Source organism: Peromyscus leucopus, chromosome 6 (genome assembly GCF_004664715.2).
Source record: "Peromyscus leucopus breed LL Stock chromosome 6, UCI_PerLeu_2.1, whole genome shotgun sequence".
Taxonomy (NCBI): Eukaryota; Metazoa; Chordata; class Mammalia; order Rodentia; family Cricetidae; genus Peromyscus; species Peromyscus leucopus.
In genome coordinates this window covers 124,705,357-124,730,637 of record NC_051068.1, presented here as the reverse complement: position 1 = coordinate 124,730,637, position 25,281 = coordinate 124,705,357, and the positions used below count along the sequence as shown (strand labels likewise).

The following is a 25,281-nucleotide window of genomic DNA, read 5'->3' as shown; positions in this document are numbered from 1 at the left end:
AGTGCTAATGGAGAAGACCCACATTTGATTCCCAGTACCCACATGGCTCACAACTGCCCATAACTTCAGTTCCAGAAAGTCTAGCACCCTCTTCTGGCCTCTGTGAGTGGCTTCTGCACATACTTGGTCCACATAAACTTTATGAATGCACACACATGTGTGTGTAAAATCAAATGCTTGTGTAGGTATGGTTATGTGTGCATATTCACATAGGTGTAGGTTCATGTGTGTAGGTCCATGTGTGTACACTACACATGCATGTAAAGGCCAAAGATCAACTTTGGGTGTCCTTCCTCTAGAACTATTACCATATTTCTATTTGTGTGGGAGTGTACACATGTGTAGGTGGTGTGTGTGTGTGTATGTAATGTTTGTGGTCCTGTGAGTATGTGTACAGAAGTCAACATCTGATGTCTTCCTCTACAGCTTTTGTCTTATTTTTTGAGACAGAATCTTTCTCTGAGCCTGGATCTCATCAATCAATGAGCTCCTGTGATGTGACTGTCTCTACCCTGCCCCTACCCCCCCACCTTAGCTGGGGATGGTCTGGTGCCACTAGGTCCAGCTTTTTCCGTGGGTTCTGGGGACCTGATCTCAGATCTCCATGCTTGTACAACATGCACTTTGCCAACTGAGATCTCTCTCCAACACCTTCCTCCCTTCTGAGACGGGTTCCATCACTGGGACCTAAGGTGATGATTCGGCTCTCCCTCAATCTCAGTAGAGCTTGGATTACAGAGCACATGTCCCTACATTCAACTTTTCATGCATGTGCAGGGGATCACACTCAGTCCCATGCTTGCCAAGCAAACAGTGAAACTATCTCAGGTCTTTACCATGTCAAGTATTTTACATCTGCCTCCTGGATCCTCACTCTTCTAATTTCCCTGTGCTGATCTTGTTTGCCCTTCACGACTCTCTTATGGATAACGTCAGTAATTCCATCAGCAGCTCTGCAGCCTCGGGCTGCCCTTTGTATGTTGCTGCCTGTTCTATGATTTGAAGTTTGTTGAGCATCATGTCTCACCAGGACATTCCACCTTTTTATTACTGCTTTCCTGACCGCTACCCAACAGAAACTGAGTGAGATTTTCCCTCAGAGGTCATTGTCACTTAGTAAGGGGGATCCAAACAGACTGTTGACTCAACAGATAAAGTAAATGAAGGTTTTGTTCACACACTCTGATCTTTGCTAGGTCATCTTCCTGCAAATGGCTAGAGGCTTTGTTATATTCATCAAGAAGCTAATTTGGAGCTGGACAATGGTGACAGACTGAACCACACTGATGACATGCTTCAGCTGAGAGAAGAATTGGCATTCAGTGATCACGAACAAGCAATAGCCAGAGATATACCAGGCTGTGAAGTGACCGAACACTCACAAATAATCCAACTGGCATTTCATTTTCAATTTATGATTAGTTGAATTTCAGCATATGAAGAAAAACGGACGCTCCTCCTGAGATGTGGCCACTTTGAATCATCATTATATTGTTTAAATAGAAAAACACACCTTCTTTCAGGCTGTCATTTATGAAGAAGTGGACCTGAAAAAAGGGAGCATCTGTCTAGGTTAATAAAGTCTGTAGTACACTGTGAATGGTTAGTTCTATGAAGGAAGGATAAAAGCATCACTCAGTATGGCTTGTGAGTTGAGTAGGAGCACAGACCTCTGGGACTGTGTTCTTTCCCTCCGCATCATGAACTCTCCGTAGAGTCTATTTTGAAATAGGCATTTCTGCTGTAGAGCCTGATAAATTATATTCCAGCTCGAGAGAGAGAGAGAGAGAGAGAGAGAGAGAGAGAGAGAGAGAGAGAGAGAGAGAGAGAGAGAGAGAAACCACAATGTCACATTTTCTGATGTAGATTTTTGAAGTACACAGGGGATTGAATTCTAAATGTCTCAGCTGCTTTAGGCCCCTTCAGACTTCCCCCAAATGAGGAACAAAGAAGGAATGAACTTTCCCTAAAGCAATTCATCAGAGCTACTTGGGCACAGTGGCATCCTCTTGAGCTTGTAAGGATAAGTTGCCCCAAGTAATTCAAGGGTTTTCAGCTGCTTGGAATATTGGAGAAAGCTTTCTCTAGTCTTTATCATGCATTTCACATGGCCTAATGAGTACTTACCCACTAGCTAATTTATATCCATCAAGAGAATCCAGTAGGAGCTGGTAGATTCAGTCTGTTGGTAAAGTGCTTGCTACAAGCATGGACACCTGACTTTGGTCCCCAGAAGCCATGTAAAGAGCAAATGGCTCAGCATGAACCTCTAACACCAGTACTGAGGAGAGTCTGCAGAGATGGGAGGACTCTGAGGCTTGCGGCTAGCAAGCTGAGCTGAATCAGTAAGCTCTGCATTCAGTGAGAGTGGAGAGTGATTAGATAGGATGTCCTGTGTGACCTCTGGCTCCCTCCTTCCTCATGCATGTGCACACACACAGTCACACTGTGTGATCTCTGACTTCTGAGTGCATGTGCACACACAGTGTCACACTGTGTGACCTCTGGCTTCTGAGTGCGTGTGCACACACACAGTCACACTGTGTGACCTCTGACTTCTGAGTGTGTGTGCACACAGTCACACTGTGTGACCTCTGACTTCTGAGTGCATGTGCACACACACAGTCACACTGTGTGACCTCTGGCTTCTGAGTGCGTGTGCACATACACAATCACACTGTGTGACCTCTGACTTCTGTGTGTATGTGCTTATGAGTGTGTGGGCATGCACACACACACACACACACACACACACACACACACACACACAAAATCACAATGTATGACCTCTGGCTTCTGAGTGCATGTACACATACACAGTCACATAAAAGATTTTTAACAACTGACAGTTACAACCTAATAAGACCTTTCACTTTTAAAGAGTTCATGTTGCCTGACTGCTCGAGTTCTCCATGCACTGTATCATTTAATGTCTGTGTACCCGGCCTTAGAGGAATGGTTGTTTTTATGTTTTGTGCCTCATGAAACATCTGTTGAACCAAGCCTTTCACACCATTGACAAGTACTCACTTTTGTTTTCTCAACTCTGATTGGCGGTTGTTTTATCTTAAGGTTGTTCTGACGGCTTCTGCCGCACCTGTCTGTGAAACTGACTTTCTGAGTGTGGCTTGACTCAACATGGTGACCAGCACATGGCAATCACAGAATAAATTGGTTTATGATCTGTTTAGCATAATCTACTGAAGATTTCTGATAAGACAAAGGCCCGTCCAATTGCTCTTCCCTGTGACGGGAATGCCCTTAGTGTTGTCCACTCTCCTGCAGCCATGGGGACCCTGTCTGAATGTTGTCTGTCCCTCTTAAAAACAGCAGATGTCCCTTCCTCTGGGCTCCTCAATCACCCATGCAGCCTTCCTAAACCTCATTTGACATGTTTCCTTATCCCCTTTTCTTGCCAGCTCTTGTGACTCTCTGGAGCCTGTTCTGCCTGGTTGATTTTGTTTTCTTTCTCAGAACCTTTCCTAGTCTACACTGGGTCTGAACTCCAAGGCATGGCTACATTTATGTGCCTCGTGTGTATCGGTGCTCAGTCCACTTCTCCATAACCCTTGCATTTCCTGCAGATACATGCGTGTGCTCACTGCACATAGCTGTGTGTGTGTGCCGGAGTGCCTAAGCCATGGTCTTCACTCTGGTCATGGTGTGACAGAGGTGACTGCCAGGGAACACACGTTTGTGTCAGGTCCTGTTGTCCTCGCTTGCAGAGCTTGAAGTTAGAGCTTCCCTAGTGAAGTTTCAGCATGCTCTGTGTCGACACTGTGAGTTACTTTCATGCCAAACAAGAGTAGCATTCCATTGGACAGGGAAGAAGAGCCTGGTCACCCACTGTAACATGATAGAGCGGGGCTGGAGGTCTGAGCTATGAAAAGAATACCCCTGGCCCCTGTGAATACAGTTCCAGGGGCAGCACAGAGGGGAGGTGCCTGCTTCCCACCCAGTCGCCCCCCTCTCTTTGCTTATTATAGCTTTCCTTTGATAACCCCAGGAGACAGGCTTGACTTCCAGGGGCACAGGCTTTTGCTGCTGTGACTTCACTCTGTTTTGAAGTTTCTCTCAAAAGTGGTTGGTTTACTTTTGCTCCTGTGCACATTAAGTATATGTTGCTAGTGGTGAATTAGAAGGGGCCCTCTATGCCTTTGTCCCAAGACCTCAAGTCATGTAAGTTCAGCAGCTGAGAGGAGCAGAGAGCCTTGCTGGGTTCAGGAGTAGACAAGAGCACAGATCTTATCTGGGTGGGTGGGGCCTTCGGAGCAGCTGCTGGTTTGGATGATGACAGAAAGAAGTGTTCTTCCCTCTTACTTAATGGACAACTGGTCTCTTTGGTTTTATTTAGCTGTCTCTTCTGGTTCATGCCCCTTTAAACTTGTTAAGATCCATCACCTCATTTACGCTGTTACCTTGACACATTGCAGGGCTGTGGACATAATGATTCCACAGAAGAGCAAATTAAAACGTTTCTTCATGATTAGAAGGTTAAATGAGGTAAGGCTGTGGTGGTTAGTGGGGAGATAAAGGGTTCTGAGGAGGCAGAGCTCAGGGGACTCTCGGGTGATTAGAAAATTAGACTGGCTAGACAGAGGAATGTGGGTTTTACAAATTACAGGAGCTGAGCAGGGACTGAGAGTGATGGTGGCCCTGGAGGCTGGCTCTGCTGCCTGGCTTACTCTGGCACCCAGGACACAGCATGGCTCTTTTGAGGTTTCTTTTCTCCCTTGAGAAGTTCTGGAGGTAATTACACCAGGAAGTAACAGACCCCACATCCAGCAGTGACGGCAGTGGAAGACCACTCATTCTCAGCAGCTAGCTTAGTTTTCCTTCAGCTTGAAGCCAGCTCAGAGGTCAAACCCAGTCTGGGGTCAGCAGGGGCACGTCACAATAGCTGTTCCTAAGGTCTGTCCTCAGTTCTGTTCTCTGTTCCCGCTCTAGCTTTGATTTTCTGACTCCATGACTGCTGAACTTCTGGTCACTAGAAAGGAGCACCTAGAGAGCCAAGGTGCTTTACCATCTGGCTCCCTGGATAAGTTATTGTGACCGAGGTGACTTCTACAGGATTCCCTGTAGTGCTGCTGCTGTCTAGGCCCAGCTCTGAGTTTTGTGTCTACCACTAATGTCCTGTCTAATAGGTTTCAGTCCCTTCCATCTAAACTGAGGATCTTGAGTCTCACTCACTGCTTGTCCCCGTTGCTCCTGTTTCCATCCTTGGCTTACAAGACCTGTACCCAAAGCCCAGCCTCCTACCCATTTCTAGCCACCTCACTCCTCCCTGTTCCAAAGTACCGTTCACTATGTTGGGTTACGACATAGCTTTCCTCTTTAGAAAATTCCAGCAAGTGAACAACAACAAAAAGTCCACTTCGGCTTTCTGCCATCGCCCAGACTCAGGCACACACCTTAGCGTGGTACGGGGCGACCCACCATAGTTATCACGTGTGCTTGTGACTTTCCTTCTGCATCCTGCACATCCACTAAGAGAGACTGATTGGTTCCTACAGATAACCCATGCTTTCTTGTTTCCTTGCCTGTTTCTTCTATCTCGAAAGATCTACTCACACGTCCCTACCAATCAAAACATGCATTTTTATCAAGCTCCATTTCTAGTATATATCACTGCTGTCTCCCATCCCGACCAGATGCGGCGGCTCCCACTTTCTTCCCTCTCAGGACATTGGTGGGAATGGTCTTAGGCTGTGTGCTGTGCAATTGTCCCTCTTCTGGTGCTTAACATTTCGACTTTACATTGTGTGCACAGGTGAAGTCTTCTGCTGATAGAAACTGCTAGATACAGACCCAGAAGTGTGAGGTGGGCATGAAGCAGGGTCGTTGAAAGAGCCGTGCATTTGCTGGATGGCCTGTGTGGTTTAAGCTGCAATTCTGTGCAGTGGGCATGGACACAGAGAAAACCTGTGACAAGCAGATCCAATGGCCTCAGGACCTGAGAAGCATGTGCTAGAAAAAGAAATCACCATAATTGCACTGTGGGAAAAGTACAGTAAAGATGCCTTTAGAGCACCAGTTCTCAACCTGTGGGCTGTGACCCCTTTGAGGGTAGACCGACCCCTCTGGGGGTTGCATATCAGATATTTACATTATGATTCAGAACAGTAGCAAAATTACAGTTATGAAGCAGCGATAAAAATAATGTTATGGTTGGAGGTCACCACAACATGAGGAACTGCACTAAAAGACTGCAGCATTGGGAAGGTTGAGAACCACTGCTTTAGTAAAAGGGGCGGTGAGACTTCACCTCTGCTGTGCTGGGGGGCTGCCGTCGGAAGGATGGTGGTGGGAGGGAGCTGAGGAATCAAAGGTCTCCAGTGGTTGGAAATGTCGGGTCTGAGTTCTTCAAATAAAAGAAGTGGACAGAGATAACCGTAAGGAAGAGGAAAGCAGGCTAGGAGAGGGTAAGCAAGGTTTCTGCCACCTGCTCACCAAATGATGGCTTTTTCTCTGCTCCAACTGAAATATCCTAAAAGAGAATCTTTTGATTCCTCGGAGAGAGAAAGGGATACCCACCCCCACCCACCCTGCCTCACACCTCTATCCCTCCCCTTCCCACCCTGTGACTGTCGCTGGTTGAAGGTCACTCATCGTCCTTTCCCTCTCTTCTCCGCTGTTTTGCAGAGGAAGTCTGTGCTTGCGGTGAGCTTCATAGTCCTGTGCCTCTTGCTGCTAGCCATGCGCCTTGTCAATGACGTGAATTTCCCTTCGCTACTGAACTGCTTTGGACGACCCGAAACCAAATGGGCCCCATTGTCCTACACATTCAGGCAGCCTCTTCGAACTCACTATGGATACATAAATGTGAGGACCCAAGAGGTAAGACCTGAGAGTTACCTGGGAGAGTATCCATGGCAACTGCTTTCCAGTAGGAGCAAGGTGGCTTCTGAGTCATTCCATTTACCCGCTCTGTCCCACTGAGATCTTTTGGGTCCCTGACAACATTTTCTGTTTTCCTATTCTTAGATACTTCTGACACATGTCTAAACTCTTTTTACTCCCTCCCACATCAAGCCATCAAATGGCTGGCTTCCTATGGAGTCGAGGAAGCAATTACCTGTTTTCCTGGTGGTTTGAAGCTTAACATACATATCTTTCCGTTCAGATGCTCTGATCAGTGGCCACCAGCTGGAGAAATGACCGGCTTTATTTCCTGTAGGTCATCTGGTTGGGGACAGCTCTTTATAGAACTTGAGAAAAGCATTTGTCTCTTTATAACTGTCATCCTTAGACCTAGAACTAAGAAAAAAAATAAAGGTCAAGCTGAATTTCACCATTTGCAGTGGCTGCAGAGGTAATGGAGTTTAACATGCTTCCACATTTAAAGGGGTTAAAACCATTTAAATCCTGCAATCACTGAATTTTTAAATCTTCGTAGACTGTTAGTGTCTCAGGAGAGAGTGGCTAAATATTGACAGCTAGGAAGAGTACACTAGGCTAGAAGTTTTGTGTGTGTGTGTGTGTGTGTGTGTGTGTGTGTGTGTGTGTGTGTAAGCCAAGAGACAAACTTGGACAATTTTAGGATCAGATCCTCAGTCACTGTGTGCACTTTTTCTTTGATTGTGAGATGGAGTCTCTCACTGCTCTAGAGCTCACCATGTACAGTAGGCTGACTGACCAGGTGTCCCAGGATCCACTTATTTCTGCTTCTCCAGTGCTGGGATCACAAGCACATGCCACCAAACTGACTTATTTATTTGAGAATTTCCTAATCATATATGTTTTGACTGGATCCACTCTAATTTCATGTACTCCTTTTGAAGCCCCACTGAGCACTATGGCTTGATTATGTGCAGGCCACAGCTTCTGTGAGTGCTCATGTACCATGGCCTTGTTGTGTTCATAAAGCACCTTTCACAGCCAGGCAGCGGTGGTGCATGCCTTTAATCCCAGCATTTGGGAGGCAGAGCCAGGCGGATCTCTGTGGGTTCAAGGCCAGCCTGGACTACAGAGTGAGATCCAGGACAGGCACCAAAACTACACAGAGAAATCCTGTCTCAAAAAACAAACAAACAAAAACAAAACAAACAAAAGCACCTTTCACACAGTCCTTCTGCTTTCAGACATAGAGATTCTCAGGACTCTGACTCAGGTGCTCATGTTCACATGGAGACTGTGGTCCGAACCAAATCTCCAATTATCTTCAGGGTTTTGTTCCCCCCCCCCAAAAAAAAATAAGGTGAAGCCAAGGTAGTGACACTGTTTTCAGTTACTTCCACAGGGTGGGGCAGGTGTGAGGCATGTCAGTGTTGGTGCAACATCAACTCTTGTTTGCAGTTGTTGGTGACAGAGGCACAGTCCACCAGAGTGTCACATCACTGAGCAGCATTTGGGAACAAGACCTGTTGGAGAACCGTTTTGTGACTGTCCTGGAGAGGGGCACCAGGCGGCTCTTCTGTGGCTGGAGGCATGCCCGAGCTGCTGCTTTCTGAACACTTCACTCTCTGAACATTGTTTTTCTATCTCCTGGATTTATAGACTGTTTATTAGACCTTTATAGTTGAGGGGAGGCACCATTAATAATATATAAATTCCTCAGAGTCTTGCTTGATGTGTATCCTCTAATTGGTTTTAAATTAACTTTGGAAAGTCTCTTGCTGGAATCTGTCGAGTGTCCTGATAAATTGATTACCTGTATAAAAATGTGTCTTTTAGAGAAGAGCTCGTCTCACTCTTGTCTCTCGTTACTTTTATGTCTGGCTGTCACTTAATATTCTATAACTCTGCAGCATGGGTTAATCATTTCACAAGTGCCTGCCACAGGCTGAAAATGGAACATATGGATAAAGTATCTCATGAATTGTGCTCATGAGGAATATGCCTCTGGATAGCAAAGCCCTTATATTTGTCTAAATATTTGTGAATTGGATTTTGGAGTAACCCCACCTCTTCTTCCTGTTGCCGTGAACTCTGCCCTGCCTCCACATGATGGGCTGTACCCTCTCAAGCCACTAGCCCTCTCCTCCCTTAAGTTCCATACTTCCAGCTATTTGGTCACAGCTATGAGAACAGTAACTAAGACAGTCCTCCATGTAAAATTGCAATTAAGTATATTTATTATGCTTTCCTTAGGTTAGTCTGTAATTGATAAGAGGGAGCTGCTTCCCTTTCTGCACCCTCAGGGGTCATGACTTGAGAGTCTCAGAGCATTGATTCAAGTACCTATCACTTAGTTCTATGACTTTGGTTCCTGAAGGCCTTTTCATCCTATCTCGTACTTAATGCACTCATACCAGTGAACGGCCATGCAGAGGATAATATTTAGAAAGAACTGGTGCACAACCTTCTGGAGGTGAGAGGGGGTCGCATAATGGGGTATGTACTATGTTGGAGATCAACTAAGTGTGAAGGCAGATGGGAAGCACATTTTGATGTCTTCCTATTTAGCTAAGAGCTTTGCTTCTTGCTCTCTGAAGAACTGATTGAAGGAGGTATCACATCCCTCCCAGCATGGCTGTAGAAAATGGAAGAGAATGTAGCAGGTACCCTCCCACTTCCCCTTCCTCTCCAAACCAGTGCGAGCTCAAGTCCTATTACTGAGTGAGAGGAAATCTTGAGACACGAAATCAATGCCACTAATTGGATGAGGGCTGAATTCTGATGTCTCGGCTGGTCACTGAACCTGGAGTCCTTACCAGTAAATACTATGATTGAGTTGGCTGCTATCACTCTGAGGCAGTGCCAAGCTTCAAGAGGAACTGGAATGAGGTGGATTTTGCAGCACCTGCTGTATCCCCTGTACCTCATAGCTGACCCATAACTAACTTCTCAGACTCCCCTTACTATCTCATAATTATCCATAATGCAATTGCATTAAAAATGTTTTTAGTGAGGGATGGGTTTATTTCAGCTTAAACTTCAAGATTATAGTCCATTATTGAGACAGGACAGGAACTCAAGCACGAACTGAAGCAGAAACCATTGAGGAACACTGCCTACTGGCTTACTTTCCAGCTTGTTCAGCCAGCCTTCTTTACAACTCAGCCAGCCTCTGCCCTGCCTGGGAAGGGTGCTGCCCACGCCATTCCTATTAGTCATTAATCAGGCATCTTCTACAGACATTGTCATAGGCCAATCTGATCTGAGCCGTTCTCAAGTTAGGTTCCCTCTTCCCAGGGAGCATTGTCAAGTTGACAATAAAAACTAATCAGCACAACCCACTTTTTGTTAACTTGACACACACACACACACACACACACACACACACACACACACACACACACACACACACACACACATATATCACTGTTAAGTCATAACCTTTCCTTTTTTGTTTGTCCCCAAGATCTCATGGTAATATCATAATGTAAAATACAATAGAACTTTAAAAGCCCTACAGTATTTTAAAAATTCTAACATGTAAATATTTTTATCGAGTAACTGTAAAGAACCATTCTGTGGTATTAAGACAGGGTGACCATATTATCAACTCACGTTGAACATGATTTTAAAAAGCATGTCATCCATGGGGGTTTAAAAAATGACATATATATTTACACTTGGCATCATCCTGTAAATGCTGCTGTTTTCTAAGCTTTTTAAATTATTAATTGTAGCAGATAGGGCAGGGATAAAGGATTTAGACACCGGCACGATTTGGTTCAGGGCTTCATTATTCCTTCTTTTGAGGTCATGACAAGTGAGGGGGAAAGAGAAATTCACTTTGGCTGGGTTCCAATCTTCGTTTGCCACCATAGGCTCAGTCACTGTGTTGGGCTCTTTTGTGAAGTGACATGGTGTGAAGACATTGCCTATGGAAAGCCACCTATAGAGCATTTGCGTTGGCTACTGGAGAATCAGTCACTGATGATCAAGGAGGCTGCAGTCCCAAGTTTCTGGTGACCAGTTTCATGGCAGACATCTTCTCCAGATCTGATAAGAGAACCGGATGTGTTAGAACTGAGAGGAAGGCTGGTATTTGGAAAAGAGTGCCCTTTCCCATAATGCTCAGGGAGAAGTCTGGACATCCAGAACACAGCAATCAAAGACTGTATTTTCAGTCTCTTAATTTAACTAGGCTGAAGTACATCTCTTTAAAAACTGAGAATCCTAGAAAGCCTGGAGTAGACAAAATATGAATACTTTGCATCAGTTCCTATGACAGACAGGCCATGCTAGTCTAATTATAGATGCACATAACATATTGATGTTGCAATAGAATTTCCTAAATGGTGGTTATTGTAACAATTAAGGAACAAAGCTGACTTTCTTGGCAATAAAAGAACACGCTTACCACAGTCTTATAAATGTGCACTTGTAACTAAGGCTGGTGTGAATGGGTTTTTTATGTTTGGGTGTATAGGCTTTAGATTTTACAGAAGTATATGGAGAGCAATTATATGCAGATGTATGCTCTCAAAATTTTAAACTGATCAACTTAATTGTTAATTAAATTTTGGATATTCCCATTTGTGTAATTATAAAGAAAAGGAAATTTCAACTTTCAAGTTGCTTTACAGAAAGAAACAATTAATGTATAATAAAGGTTATGTATTTGACACATGCACATTGGATTTGTCATTTTAAGCAACACTTATCATTTTTCTGAGGGCTTGAGGGCATCTATCTGTTGAGTGGAGGAGGGATGATTTTATTTCTCAGGCAGGCTGTGAGATAGCAACTCTTAGTCAAAAAGCACATCTCAAGACAGTTGTAAAACTAAATGCAAAGGAGAGGGTTGACATCACTAAGGGTTGAGACAATTCCAGGGTGATTTTGTGGCATGTGAGACAGGTAACATGATGCTTAGCTTTGATTGTCAACTTGACAGAATTTAGACTCACCTGGGAAGAGGGTCTTAATGAGGAACTGTCGAGACTGTTGGTGGGTGGGCATGCTTATTTTCCTGTTTGTGTTAATTCACATGGGAAGACCCAGCCTGTATGTGGACAGCACCATTTCATTAGCTGGGCTGTAGCTGGAGGGCTTCTCTCCAGGTTCCCCAAGCCCCGCAGTCCCACAATCCACTTATAAAATAATCACTCAGACGCTTATATCACTTATAAACTGTATGGCCATGGCAGGCTTCCTGCTAACTGTTCTTTTATCTTAAATTAACCCATTTTGTAAATCTATACCTTGCCACGTGGCTGGTGGCTTACTGGCGTCTTTACAGGTTGCCTCTCCTGGCCGTGGCTGCAGTGTCTCTCCTCCTTCTTCCTGTTTCCCCAATTCTCCTCTCTCTTTGTCCCGCTATACTTCCTGTCTGGTCACTGGCCATCAGTGTTTTATTTACATAGAGTGATATCCATAGCACTTCCCCTTTCTTCTTTTTTTTAAAAAGGAAGGTTTTAACTTTAACATGGTAAAATTACATATAACAAAACAATTACCAAGCAAGAATTATAGTTACAATATTAAAGAAGATGTCCTATCTATCTTATATTTGTGAGTTTAACGTTTTATAGCTAACTTATCTTTTATCATAACTGAGGAAATTACGACTATCTAGTCTTCAACCACATCAAAGACCTGAGAAGGAACATAATGGTACCTGAGAAATGGTAGATGGATGCAAGCAACTTTCGGGAATCTTTCAAGAGTAGACCAAGACAGCTGGCAGCCTGGACAGTCACCTAATGTTTCTCAGCATTGTTGGTGCATTCAAATTGGCTACAGGCCTAGAGTATCTGACAGACCATTTTTAGAAGCAGGAATTTTAAGAGATCATCTTACCCTGTCTTGGCAGAGTACAGTGGTCGCTTTCCTTGTGTCCCGCTTGTCCAGAAAGGACAGCATTGCATTCATACTGTCAGCCATCAAGGCAAGGGCAGTTCTTTGCCCAGTAGGCCATTTTGTGCCAAGAAGACAAACTTCCAAATGGAAATGTCTTAGAAGCCCAACATTCTCTCGGGATCAAATTGGTGCAGCCAGGAGCAATTGTGTCTCATGTCAACAGAATTCTAAGTTATTTAAATGCCATATTCTCTAGGTCTATGAAGTGTTTGAAGATTACCTATCTATCTGAAATATATCTATGTATACCTAGAAGACTTAACTAACATGGATACAGATATGATTATCATAGATGACTAATTATTAATCTATTTTTTAATTATCCATTACAATTTTAAATGAGTTATATAAACATAATACCTCAAACAAGAATAGGAATATATATATATATATACAGTATAACAAAATTAACTTTAAGTTTGTATCAATGAACTAAAATTTATACCAATGTAAAACATTTTAAACATAAACTAAAATCTATACCAATGTAAAACATTTTAAACAAGTTGTTCTTTAAAAGTAGGTTCATTAATCTACCTTTTATCTTATCATCTCCATATCCTATATATCATATCCCCTTTTCTTTTTTAGAAAGAGATCACATTTATAATCAACCTGTTTTAAATAAAAATATTGGTTTTTCTCTGTGCCACACCAGAGGGCTCTTCTGATTTGGGACACAAGAATCTCTTAACCATTTTTTTTTAAAGCAATATGTCTGGGTTTAGAGGGGGAGTGAGCCAATTCCACCTCTAAAGCCAGCTTGGTATATTTGGGAATTTGGGCGTAGCATCTCTTACTACTTCCTGCTGGAGGGGGGCGCTGTATCTTATGGGGATGCAAAGAAAATTTTAGACCTATGGGGTAGTCCTTGAGGCTGTATTGTGTGAACCAGTTGCCTTGAAACCGTTCTGGATGTTGGATCATCTGGGCCATGGTGTCATCGGAGACCTTTCAGGGGGTCTTAGCTGGTGAAACCTGATGTATCTTAATCTGGAACAAATCCACAGCCTCTGGCTTTCTGTGGAAACAAAAGCAGAACCTCTTTTCCAAAGTAACATATCCTTATATCCAAATTTTGAAGTCAAGGTACCTTTAAAATATACATTTTGGCATAACTCAACAGCTTTTGTAATCAAATGTTTTTCTTCAGTTACGAATATCAAAGACAACATAATCCAGATTTTATGTGTGATAGCCATCTTTACGTGGCTTCACTTTTTTTTTTAAAACACTTTATTTTTAGACACTATTTGTTTATATAACGGTATATATATATTTTTCTTTTAAGCCTATATACATTTTTACATGCATTATAAACTATTTTATCTGAATCAGTCTTACTGCGAACTTATTGCTTTAAACTGTAGCCTTTTAAGCATGAAACGGCGCTGTGGCTGCTGGCTCCGCCCATTTCAGCTTCCCAACATGGCAGTGGTAAGTTTTCCGCCAACTCTGGGAGTCATCAAGTCTCAGAAATAGTGGGTCTAAGCTTTTATCAAAGCAGCGTGTAGCCCAGAAACCTCTTTTTTTTTTTTTTAAATAATAGTAAAGACTAAATCTACCACACAGCTTAATGTGCCGCTGGCAGACGCCTCATTTCCGCCATACTGCGGGTCAAACGCACACGCCAGGAACCCGCCAGTGTTCAAACCTGCGTTTTGCGGCGTCTAGCTGCCCGTATGAGACAAGAAGCAGGAACCTGGTTTTGGCTCTGTTTAGAATTGGTTATTAAATATTCTCAGGTTTAAGGTGGAAACTCGAGCCGTTGGGCGCCATTTGTAGCTGGAGGGCTTCTCTCCAGGTTCCCCAAGCCCCGCAGTCCCACAATCCACTTATAAAATAATCACTCAGACGCTTATATCACTTATAAACTGTATGGCCATGGCAGGCTTCCTGCTAACTGTTCTTTTATCTTAAATTAACCCATTTTGTAAATCTATACCTTGCCATGTGGCTGGTGGCTTACCAGAGTCTCTACATGTTGCCTCTCCTGGCGGTGGCTGCAGTGTCTCTCCTCCTTCTTCCTGTTTCCCCAATTCTCCTCTCTCCTTGTCCCGCCTATACTTCCTGCCTGGTCACTGGCCATCAGTGTTTTATTTATATAGAGTGATATCCACAGCACTGGGCCAGCTGAACAGTGGTGAGGATGCCCCCTCCTCCTCTGCTCTTGACTGCGATGCAGCGCCTAGCCGTTTCAAGCTCTTCCAGCCTCGACTTCTCTGCCATTACAAAGCCCTTTCTCCCAAGTTACCTTTTGTCGGGGAGCTTTTATCACAGAAATGGAAAAGGATCTAGGGCAGGTATTCAGGAGAAGGATGGAGCAGGGGGAGAGCATGGAGGATCCAGGAACAGAGCAAGCGTGAAAGAATCTGCATTGTCTGCCATCCTCCCGCACTGTGCCCTGTGAGCAAGGTGCTGCTCCCAGAACTCCAGTGAACTCTGATGTCTGTATTGACAATCCAGTTGCTTTATATTCTATAGCCCTGGCTTGTTTCCATTGATCCACTCCCTTCGATTCTAATATTGTCGCCATTGATTGGCTGCTGCTCTGGCTTGGAGTGCCTTCACCTTAACCCTGCAAACCACACCGGTTGTCACTTTTAATCATGCTCCATTTTGTTGCCTAAACATGGACACAGCACCCTACATCGAGGGATTCAGAAGGCATGCATGAAGCTCTGATATTCCAGAGATGGAAATTAAACACACATTGGGTAACTCCAGGGCTGATTTGGCTAGAGTCAAACATACTCTGTATAGTTGTAGAAATATAGACTATGTTATATAGTCATACAGACTACAGAAAATGGAAGATGCACACACTTGTTATGATGACCTAGGATGTGAATAAGATCCTTGGAAAGGAAAAGGCCACACTTGTACTTGTGAGCAGTGATACATTCAGAGGAAAAACACAGAGGAAAAAATATATTTGCATCCATACTCACAAAACTATATATTAATGTGCATTACATAAATGTATGCAATATATACATGAACCTGTGTTTATATAATGATTTATATTTTCCTAAATACAAACATGCATTAGAGTGTGCCCATACATTTTATATTATGTAAGAAAATGGTTATGTCTTATGTTAGCCTGTTGGGTATAGTGCCTCATGAGCCTATCTACTCTCTACTTACCTTTTGTTGTGGTCAACTCTCCCTTACTGACCATAGGGCTGACGACAAAGTCAGATTAGTATTAGAAAATGAAGCGATTGGGCAAGATACAAGGCCTAAGAAGAGCCATTTTGAACCATTCCCAGATTTTCATTATATTTTTCTTGTAACATTGTTGACAAGAACTCCTTTTTCTTGGGGTGATAGAGTATTTGGGATATTATTCTCTGGGTGTCTTGTCATATCCCCAGAGAGAATGAGACCAAGACACTGAGAGAAGAGATGAGTTGTAAGGGAGACTTGAAGCCTGAGATGATATTCCAGGTCCAGAGCCCCAGCCATGTTGGAAGTCAGCCTTCCAGTTCTGTGATTTATGTATAGAGAATCAATAAACTCTATTTTCCACTTTGGCTGATTTTAACTTTTTTGTCACTTGCAGCCAAGAGACATAGCAAATACATTGTTTTCTAGCCACCCCCAGACTCCTGTGGCTTATCTTTGAATAAGTTGTCCTCTGGAGGAGAACAGCAGCCATCTTTCAAAGTCTGAACTCTCAAACCTGTTGGGAGGTCAGACACCAGAAGTCATCCATCAGTCAGCTGTGGTGCCACAAGGCTGTTCACTGAAGGCCTCAACATCTTTGTCAAAGACCATGTGCCCAGGAGCATGTTGCTTAGTAAACCCACTGATTCTTGGAGGGAGGAGAATGAAGGCCTGAAATGCAGACACTGTCTGGACAAACCTGACCACTTACTGAATCTCTGGCCATGCATACCCAGCTGATAAATCATGCAGTCATAATATAATTATCAGGTAAAATTGTCTGTATTGCTGAGGCATCAAAAACCCCAAGAGATTGATGCTCACTTTACATATCACATCTGTTATGGATGAAAGATCCATTAGTACCACAGTTTTTAATAAAGTAATTGTTTCTCCAGGAAGATAGAAGGGGATTTTATTCATTACTAATCCTTAGGTAGAAAAATTGTGCATTTGCCAACTGTCATGTTACCGTGCTTGAAAGGGGCCTATTAGAAATTCAAATATTATATTATTTCATTTGTGACGAGCAAAAGAAAACAAAACAATTCACCTTGATTAAAGGGTTGAAAAAGTGATAGAACTGGGGTCCTGGTGTTAAAAGAATTTTTCATTTAGTTTTTCTTGAGCTGATAGGCTGGCAAAGTGACTAACCCAGACTGGATTGATCAGTTGGCAGTTATCCTAACACGAGTGCTAGTCAGTCAACACATATTAATGAGTGCTCACTGTGTTCCAACCCCAGAGTGCCAAAGATGTTAAAGAAGTTTTGAAGGTGAAGTTCACCGAGGAAGAGACTCATGTTCTAGAGCAATAACATCTGGAGATGATTGCATTTGTAAAGGCCAGCTGAGCCGCTCTTATATAACAGGATCATTCCACAGTTAAGAACTGTGAACGTCTACATAATTCCAATGAAACAATTGTGGAAGTGTCTGGAAGATAATTTGTCACTAAGTAGATGACATTAAATTATGATTACTCACTTTTCAGAGTAAGCCATATGAAAGAAAACATCTAATTCTAAATATTTTGTTGCAAAAGTAACCACACAGTTCCCATGTCAAGAACTAGTCAACAAAGCTTGGGAAATGGCACATGTGATTAATTGAGCTCTTTGCCTGGTAGACAGTTCCTCCTGTCCCCACCCCCGCCCCTGCAAGGGCTATAATTGGAGTGGTGTCCATCAACGGCCCTCCTGCTAAAGGCTTATTCCCCAGGGCATCACTGTTGGACCTTTGGGAGGTGGAGCCTTGTGACAAGTGTTTAGGTCACTGGGGTTCTGCACATGATGGGAATTGTGAGCCAGCTGTCTTCTCTGTTCCTCCTACCTTTTGGTGGGAGGTGAGCAGTTTGCTCTGTTGTGATGCACTGTTTGAGGCCTGAGATGTGGCAACACATCACAACAGAACCCACACGTGCCAGTCTTAGACGGGAACCTCCAAAATTGTGAACCAAAATAAATGGTTCTTCTTGTAAATTATTTCAGATGTTATAGTAATATGAAGCTAATACACCAAGTATTTAATACATATATTATTGACTTCAAAGGAAAATGAAATTAAGAATTCTGATCTGGTCATACATAGTTGAAGATAATCTGACAGCCTCCTGCTGTAAGCCAGAACATGATGAATTAAACAAGAACACCTTAGTTAATGCCCAGCAGCCCTTCCCTGAGAGTAGGGGGTTCTTCAGACCCAGCAGCTGAGAGTGGGAAGAGAGAGGAGGGTGAACACAGGGGACATGGCTTCCTGGTGCTTTGTAGAATTGAGATACAGGACAGAAAGTGAGGCCCTAAGATCCACCCCCGCCCCACACACTAACCTAATGCTGGGCATTTAGAGTCTGGAGTTGGTACTCTGCAGGGAGGGAGATAATGGAAAATAGCCCAAGAACAGACTAATAAACATGTATCTGTATTTGCTTTTTAAATAAGAAAGAATTATCTGTGGAGATTCAACATACTAGACCCTCCCCGGCTCCAAGTTGGAACTTGACTACTTTAATTTTTCTAGCATCCCAGAAAACTGAGAAATTGACCCAGACTTGGCCCCCAGCCAGAGAACACAGAAAGTTCACTGGGGAGGTGCTCACATGACCAGGACACAAAGGCCCCTCTAACGCATGCACCATCCAGACTCACGAGATACATGAGAAAAGGGGTGCTGATGGTGCTGTTGGCCGCAGAAGCTGCTGTTGTCTCATTCAGTGTTTCCTCGTCCTTGCTGTGGGCTTCCATCATTCACTAAGTTCCTGCTCTGGTGCCTTCTTCAAATCTGAGAAATTCTGAATTCTAAATGCCCCTGGTTCCAACGACAGAATAAAATGATTATGGACTTATGCCCAAACTCGAAAGTGATGGATCGAAGCCTGGAAGCAAGAGTCCAGCAAAAAAAAAAAATTCCATAGCTTTGCAAAATTTTTAAATACCTAGAAATTACATGAATGGATTTTTAAACAACCTCCGAGGTAACATCAGTGACCCCATCTATGCCCACCAGTCCTTATCTAGGACTAGTTTAAGTTTCACTGCTCCGAGTTACTACAGTGACACTGTGTGAGCAAAAGAGGAGACTGAGTTTACACTGGTCCGCTTCTTGGGGGGAATCCTCAGTTCATGAAGTCCCTAAGTTCACAGTATGGCTGGATGTGCTATGTGCTAAGTCCTGGGTTTGTGAAGAAATCAATGCTTTCTCCTCTGCTAAAAAGTGTACCGATAGCCAGTTTGTGGTATAGTCGTTTAACGTTGAGTGATTCAAGGTGATTAAGAGTAACAATAATTGTGAGATGATGGTAATGTACGAAACGTCTTTCAGATATTAGACATTAGATTTTATAGATTAACTCGGTTCTCAGAATATATACATGGGCGAACTGTTATCAGTGAGTTAGTGTGTGTCTAAAACTGTGATGGACGCTATTATGTTTATTGTCCTATAATTACGAGTTCAAAAATTATATACGCTACGAGCTTCGTACAAAAATGGTAGACAGTTAGCTCTTGTATTACTCAGACGAACTTTCGTCTAATCAAGGAGCTATCTAGATAGCTCAATGAAAACATTCTTCGAGGTATTTCTAACATGACAGAGAGAATGTTGAGCTATATCTTGTCGTAGACCATACCTATTGTTTGTTAGGTATCTCGGCTTCTTAGAGGAAATGTGGAGTAGTTTCGATCGGCCTATAGAGTCAATCATAGATGCAGCAGCTCCTCATTCATATAAGTTGATAGATGGAACGACTGGGGAGGGAAGAAAGCTTGAGACGTTAGCAGAATAGTTTTTACTGTTCATTAACGATCAACATCGATGAGACTGAGAGTTATCGACTGACTTATGTTGACAGTGTCGATCGTGTCTGAGGTAGGCAAAATGCATACGGCTCGGAACTATGACGGTGTAGATGGAGATAAGCTCCATGCTCTTAAGCATATCAGTGCGGGTATGCGTGAGCCTTTCTACCACTTCAGATTCACCTGACTGATATCTCATGATTAGCTATGATCTACATGGAACGAGGGTCGGCATAGACGAGTTGGCCGTATAAACAAGACAACAGCCATACGGACGACAAGCTAATCATATGGGAGCACACTCTCTAACGCTAAACTGGTGTGGATTACCATCAGCATGTTGCTTCACAGGTTGCCTTCGGCTTTACAGGAATCAAGGCAGCGCCTATGACCCTACGTGGGGCGCAGGAGGGCTACTCAAAGAAGCTACAGGGACAGAGGCTCGATGCTGGCTGAGTTTGGCGCTCTGAGAAACACAGCAATACTAGTAGGACTAGCATCGCGACAGGAATAACAGGCTTCTTAACTTACGGATCAGGATCGACTCACGTGCAACACAACTCATCAATTGTCGACAAGTGTTTCATACACTCACCCTCTCCTGCCGAAGCTCGAGCTCGTGGCGAGCTTTACTTGTTAATGTCGACTGTCACTAGGTTCTTGTTACCCCGGCCAAAACTTTGCTAAATCGTGCTTAAGGTGATAGTGTTTGTGTGCTGGTGTAGTGCTGTGTGGGTGTGTGTGTCGTGAGATTTAATAAATGCGATACTCATAGGCCAGTTACATAGCTCGGATGCCTAGATACCTGATGACTGTGCGTGATATTGTGTTCTCGTGTGCCCAAATAATTGGGTAGCACCGTCTCTTTAGATGTAATGCTTATCTGGGGTGAGAAGACAGACTGCCTAGATACGAAGCCAGAAGAATGGAGTGAGCATTGCACAGCTTTAACTCCTACAGAAGTCACATTTGGATGGAAGACGCTCATCTGAATCCAGTCACGTGAGGTTCAAAGCCACATGTCTGAGGAAATCAGACGAGGACCATGGTGCACTTAACGATTGCATTTTATCCCAGGAAGTGAGTGGCAAGCGAAGCAGGCATAGCCGTGATGTAAGATGCGTGCGAAGAAAAACAGGAACGACAGGAGCCTGGTTCAGCCTTTTAAGGCTTTTGAAACAGCAGTCTCAGTTGAGTGCCATCTCAAATAAGGAAACAGACGGCTTTCCAGTCTTGCGGAATACAGGAATCAAGCTGAACGGAACTTGGGAAGGCTGAGGTCGCCTGTGCGACTTGTTCTGCTTCGTCGATCTTGGCCGGTGCTGCACCCAATACCTGGTCCAGGTTTTTTATTCTTTTTCTGCTTCTTTACTCGACCTTTAAAGATTAGTGCTACACAGGCTATGTTGTAGTGGACTTGACTTCTAAGCTTTTAGTTAGCACAACAGAATAATGGATTCTCCAGTATGATCCTGAGGCATTTTCACGTGTGTCATTGTGTTGGTCATTTGTATTGTGCCCTTTCTCCTGCTTAGGCCTTTCGATCTCCATTCCTTCCACTGACCCTTGCCTCCTCAAAATACGCCTCGTCTCTTCTTGCCACCCCCTCCGCTTCCTCATACACACACTCTACCTTACTGCATCGTAACTCTATAGCTTACTATCAGTTTAAGAGAAAGTGCATAGTTGGTTTCCAATCTCGCCTCTCATTGCCTCTCTTAATGACGCACGCTCCAAGTTAGTTCCTTTTTCAAACTGGGTCTTAGGCACCACATCCTCGGTTTATCAATACTCTCCATCTTAGAGCTGATAAACAATAACTCACTGTGGTGGGTGTTTTCCTAATCTGTTCACATTCGCTGCTGCACGTGGGCGTGGGCACCGGCACATTCCTCCGGACTGTTACACCGGTCGAGCCGCAGTGAATGGCGATGTGGAGGCGTTCCACGTTCTGTGGTGTCGGCGTGACTTCAAGACCCTTTGGGCACCTACCCGAAGGGAAATGATTCAGAGTTGCTATGTAGCTCAGTTTGAAGGACCCGTCCATAAAGCGATTTCAGCATGGTGACTGTAAACTGGGGTTTCCCCTCGAGCACACGAAGCACTCATTGACTACGACAACTAATGAATATCAACCTTGATTTCCCTATGCACACATGACCATACCATCCACAAAAAAATAGCGTCTTCAAATAATTTGTTCTTGATGCTGATAGTGGGATCGAGATGGAAATCTTTACTGTAGTATGAATTGGATGCATTTTTAATGATAAGGCTTAAGGATATTGACACGTCTATACGTTTTTAATTTGGCCATCTTCGTAGATTCTACTTTTATTTGTTGTGATTTAATATACACATATATACGTGTTTTTTGGTTATGCATGTGCATCAGCCGCGCTACATTGCTTCCTTGCCAAATTTCCTGGAGCTCGCCTTCATGGTTAGCACGTTTTATTGGGCCATTTAACTTTCTTTGAGTCCTGTCATAGAGTCTGGATGTGAATTTCTAACTCCGTTCTGTCTCCATTTCAATGAACACATGCAGAAGCCTTGTTCTGATGTCATAAGGGTGGAATTGATCACCTACTGTGCGTAGTTATGGTCTTCGGAGCTGTCAGAGTTTCTCCCAGAAACGCCTGTTATGACGTTCTTTCCGTAGCATTTTCAGCTCGTCGGAGAGTTTTTACAATTAGGTCTTTTTGGATTCAGTTGGGGGATTGATTGTCATGGCGAGCCAGGAAAGATCACGGACTGCCTTCTCTTCTTTGACACATGGGTGTACAGTATTTACAAACCCATAGAACCTATTTCACTTCCAACAGATGGCGTGTGATTTGGCACCGTGAACTGAAACACAACGTGTATTTACCGCTCTGGGGAAATGTCACCTGATGTCTGGGCTTCTATTTGATTCTGTTTGGGGTGTGTGGATCTGTTCTTGCAGACCAGCACCGCGCATGGCGGTATTTTTAGATCCTCCATCATTGTCTTTCTATTCAGGAAATTGCTCTTGCGACAGATTTGGGGGTCTTTGTGAGTTTCCAGGATTGGTCTTTTAAGATTCTGTGGAGGGAATGTCATGGGGCTTTTTGAGGGGGATTGCAATGAATCGCAGATCATTTTGGTTCTATATAGTGAGCATCTTTAGTTTTAATTCTAACTCTATGGAGCATGGAATGCGTATCATAGCGTTTTTTTAGTAGTGCATTTAATCTATCATTTAGCGCATTTGAAGTGTTCTTAGAGTGTTTTTATTAAGTTTTTCAGTTACAGAGGTCTTTTGGCTCTCGTCCTTTGGTGAGGCTGCAGTCTTGGTTATTTGTTTTAATTGTGCATAGAGTGTTTGTGTCGCTGGGTTGTGAACTGAAGATTTATATGCTTTCGTTTAACTCGTTACATATCCCGTTCAGCTTGTCATCAGTAAGGGACCCACTGTCTCTGTCATGCATGATGGATACAGTGAGCCTAGGCTGATCTATCCTGATAACGATGGATGTGCAGACGAAGTGTAAGTAATCGGTTGTATGATGAATGTAGTGATAGGATTCCAAGTTCTTTATGACTAAGAGAGTATTAATAGATCATATTTTATCACGGATAGCTGATTTCGTTCTTGAGAGATATACTCTGAGTTAGATGCCGATAGATTATGTGGTGCAGCTGTTTAGTGACTCTTACAGGAGCTCGAGACAGAGGCAATCGGTACTTATTGTCAACGGACGTGGATTGTTGCTGGCCGACATTATTGGTACATTTTTGCTGTTCTTTCTCTTTACGGGAAGAGTACATGAGGCTGTGCTAGATGAAAGTGGCGAATGACGCGGGGGATGCCTACTTTGTCCCATTCCGACTACTGTGTCTCTCATAGATGATGTGAAGTTCTGATATTGATGCGCCTCAGATAAGGGATTAGTTGGGATCGTTGAGTATGATACAGGAGCGCTTTATTATGGTAGAACGGTATATTCATTGTTCGCATTATCTCATTATCTATATTACATTAGTTTTCATGCGCTGCGCGCCTGATTTATCATGAGCCTCGATTGCATGGACTTTGCCAAGGCGAATAAGTGTATGCATGTCATTCAGGTGATGGGTGTCGTCTCTCAGGATGTCTGCTAGGTCTCATGTGTGGTCAGTGAATGGATTAGTAAACCGTTATGTGTATACAGTTGAAGTACCAGGGTGACATGATTTGCGATGATGTCTTCACGTGACCTAGATTTAGGACTGAATGGCTTTTTGCTGTATACTTGCGATGCAATACGGTCGGAATGGAAACAGAATTTGCAAGTCATTATGGCTGTCTCCATTGTGTATTTAGCGTTTTTTATAGAAAGTGTGGTGCTGGCTGAGATAATCGATTACATGTATTGCGGTATTTCTGATTTATGAAAACTTTTGTATTCATAAGTTGATGAGATCAGAAGTATGTGTGCTCATCAATGTTTCATCTGTTGATGTTGATGTTTCTGTATCTCGTGGCTTTGGTATCACGGGTACTGGGACTGTCAGTATCTCTATCGAGGAAAATTGACGGCTGATGATAGTGTGCACTACCCCCCTGCCAGCTTCTGTGCCATCTTAATACTGCACACAATCCAACACCCAGCATCCTCCCTTGCCTTTCGATCTCCACCACTGGCCATACACCAGACCTACCCCTCCCCCCACGACAAAAGCGCACTTAAGGGAAGACATGGTTTTTTTAAGGAAAAGCATCGTCAGGTTGTAGGTCTAATACATCTGCTCGCGCGCGGTGTGGCGAGTCCAGACTGCAGAAGGGAGCATTGGGGAAGCTTGACAAGCGTTGGTATATTCTGCTGGGTGACAGCACAAGCGTACGCTGCGCACGCTCAGATGCATGAATAGCAGAGGCATAGTTCACACAAAGCACGTTGAGTTGGGTTTAGTTTCTTTCGCATTTTATAGAGTTCAGGGATCCTCTAGCCTGCGGAAGATAGTCCTCGCGCGCAGCATTGAATAGATGGGTCATTCACTAGACATTACACGTTTAAGATTACGCGTCTTATGTGATCCTGACAAGCCTATCGCTCCTGGAGGGCCGCGGCAGCAGTTCTCGGGGGACGTCTAGACCCGAGGTAATCAACACGATAACGTGCATGGCAGCAGCCTCTTTTGGGATATTTGGTGGAATAATTTCGCAGAAAGCCTTGGTTCATTTCTTTAAATATCTAGTCAGAGGGTTGCAAGGGTGAATCTATCCATGTGGTTTTGGCTTGGTCAAATCTATATATTCTTGTATCTGGTACCTATGCTTAGCTGAGAATGACAAGAAAGTTATTGTTGATATTCTTTTGTCTATAGTTTAAGGTTAAGTATTCCTTTATCCCTAAAGGCTTTTGATCTGTGTGTTTAAAAGATGGCTTCGCAAGTGAGCAGCATGACGGAGATAGTCTCATTGTGGTGGATAAAATGTGGGATGTTTACTCTGTTATGAAATTCAGAATATTACTGTAGCTTCTGGGTTAAGTCCACGCTGTACTTGTGATAACGTAAGGTTTTAATTGTTGGAGGTGTCTGGGTGTCGAGTC

General features: G+C 43.5%; 1 protein-coding gene across 1 annotated transcript in view; it reads left to right on the top strand.

The window, feature by feature from the left end:
* The window catches only part of St6galnac3 (ST6 N-acetylgalactosaminide alpha-2,6-sialyltransferase 3), a 536,629-nt gene that overhangs the window by 211,954 nt on the left and 299,394 nt on the right, over nucleotides 1-25,281 (top strand). Inside the window, exon 2 of the mRNA XM_028879174.2 lies at nucleotides 6,643-6,837. Coding sequence (XP_028735007.1) covers nucleotides 6,643-6,837 — 195 coding nt within the window. The remainder of the gene's footprint in view (nucleotides 1-6,642; nucleotides 6,838-25,281) is intronic.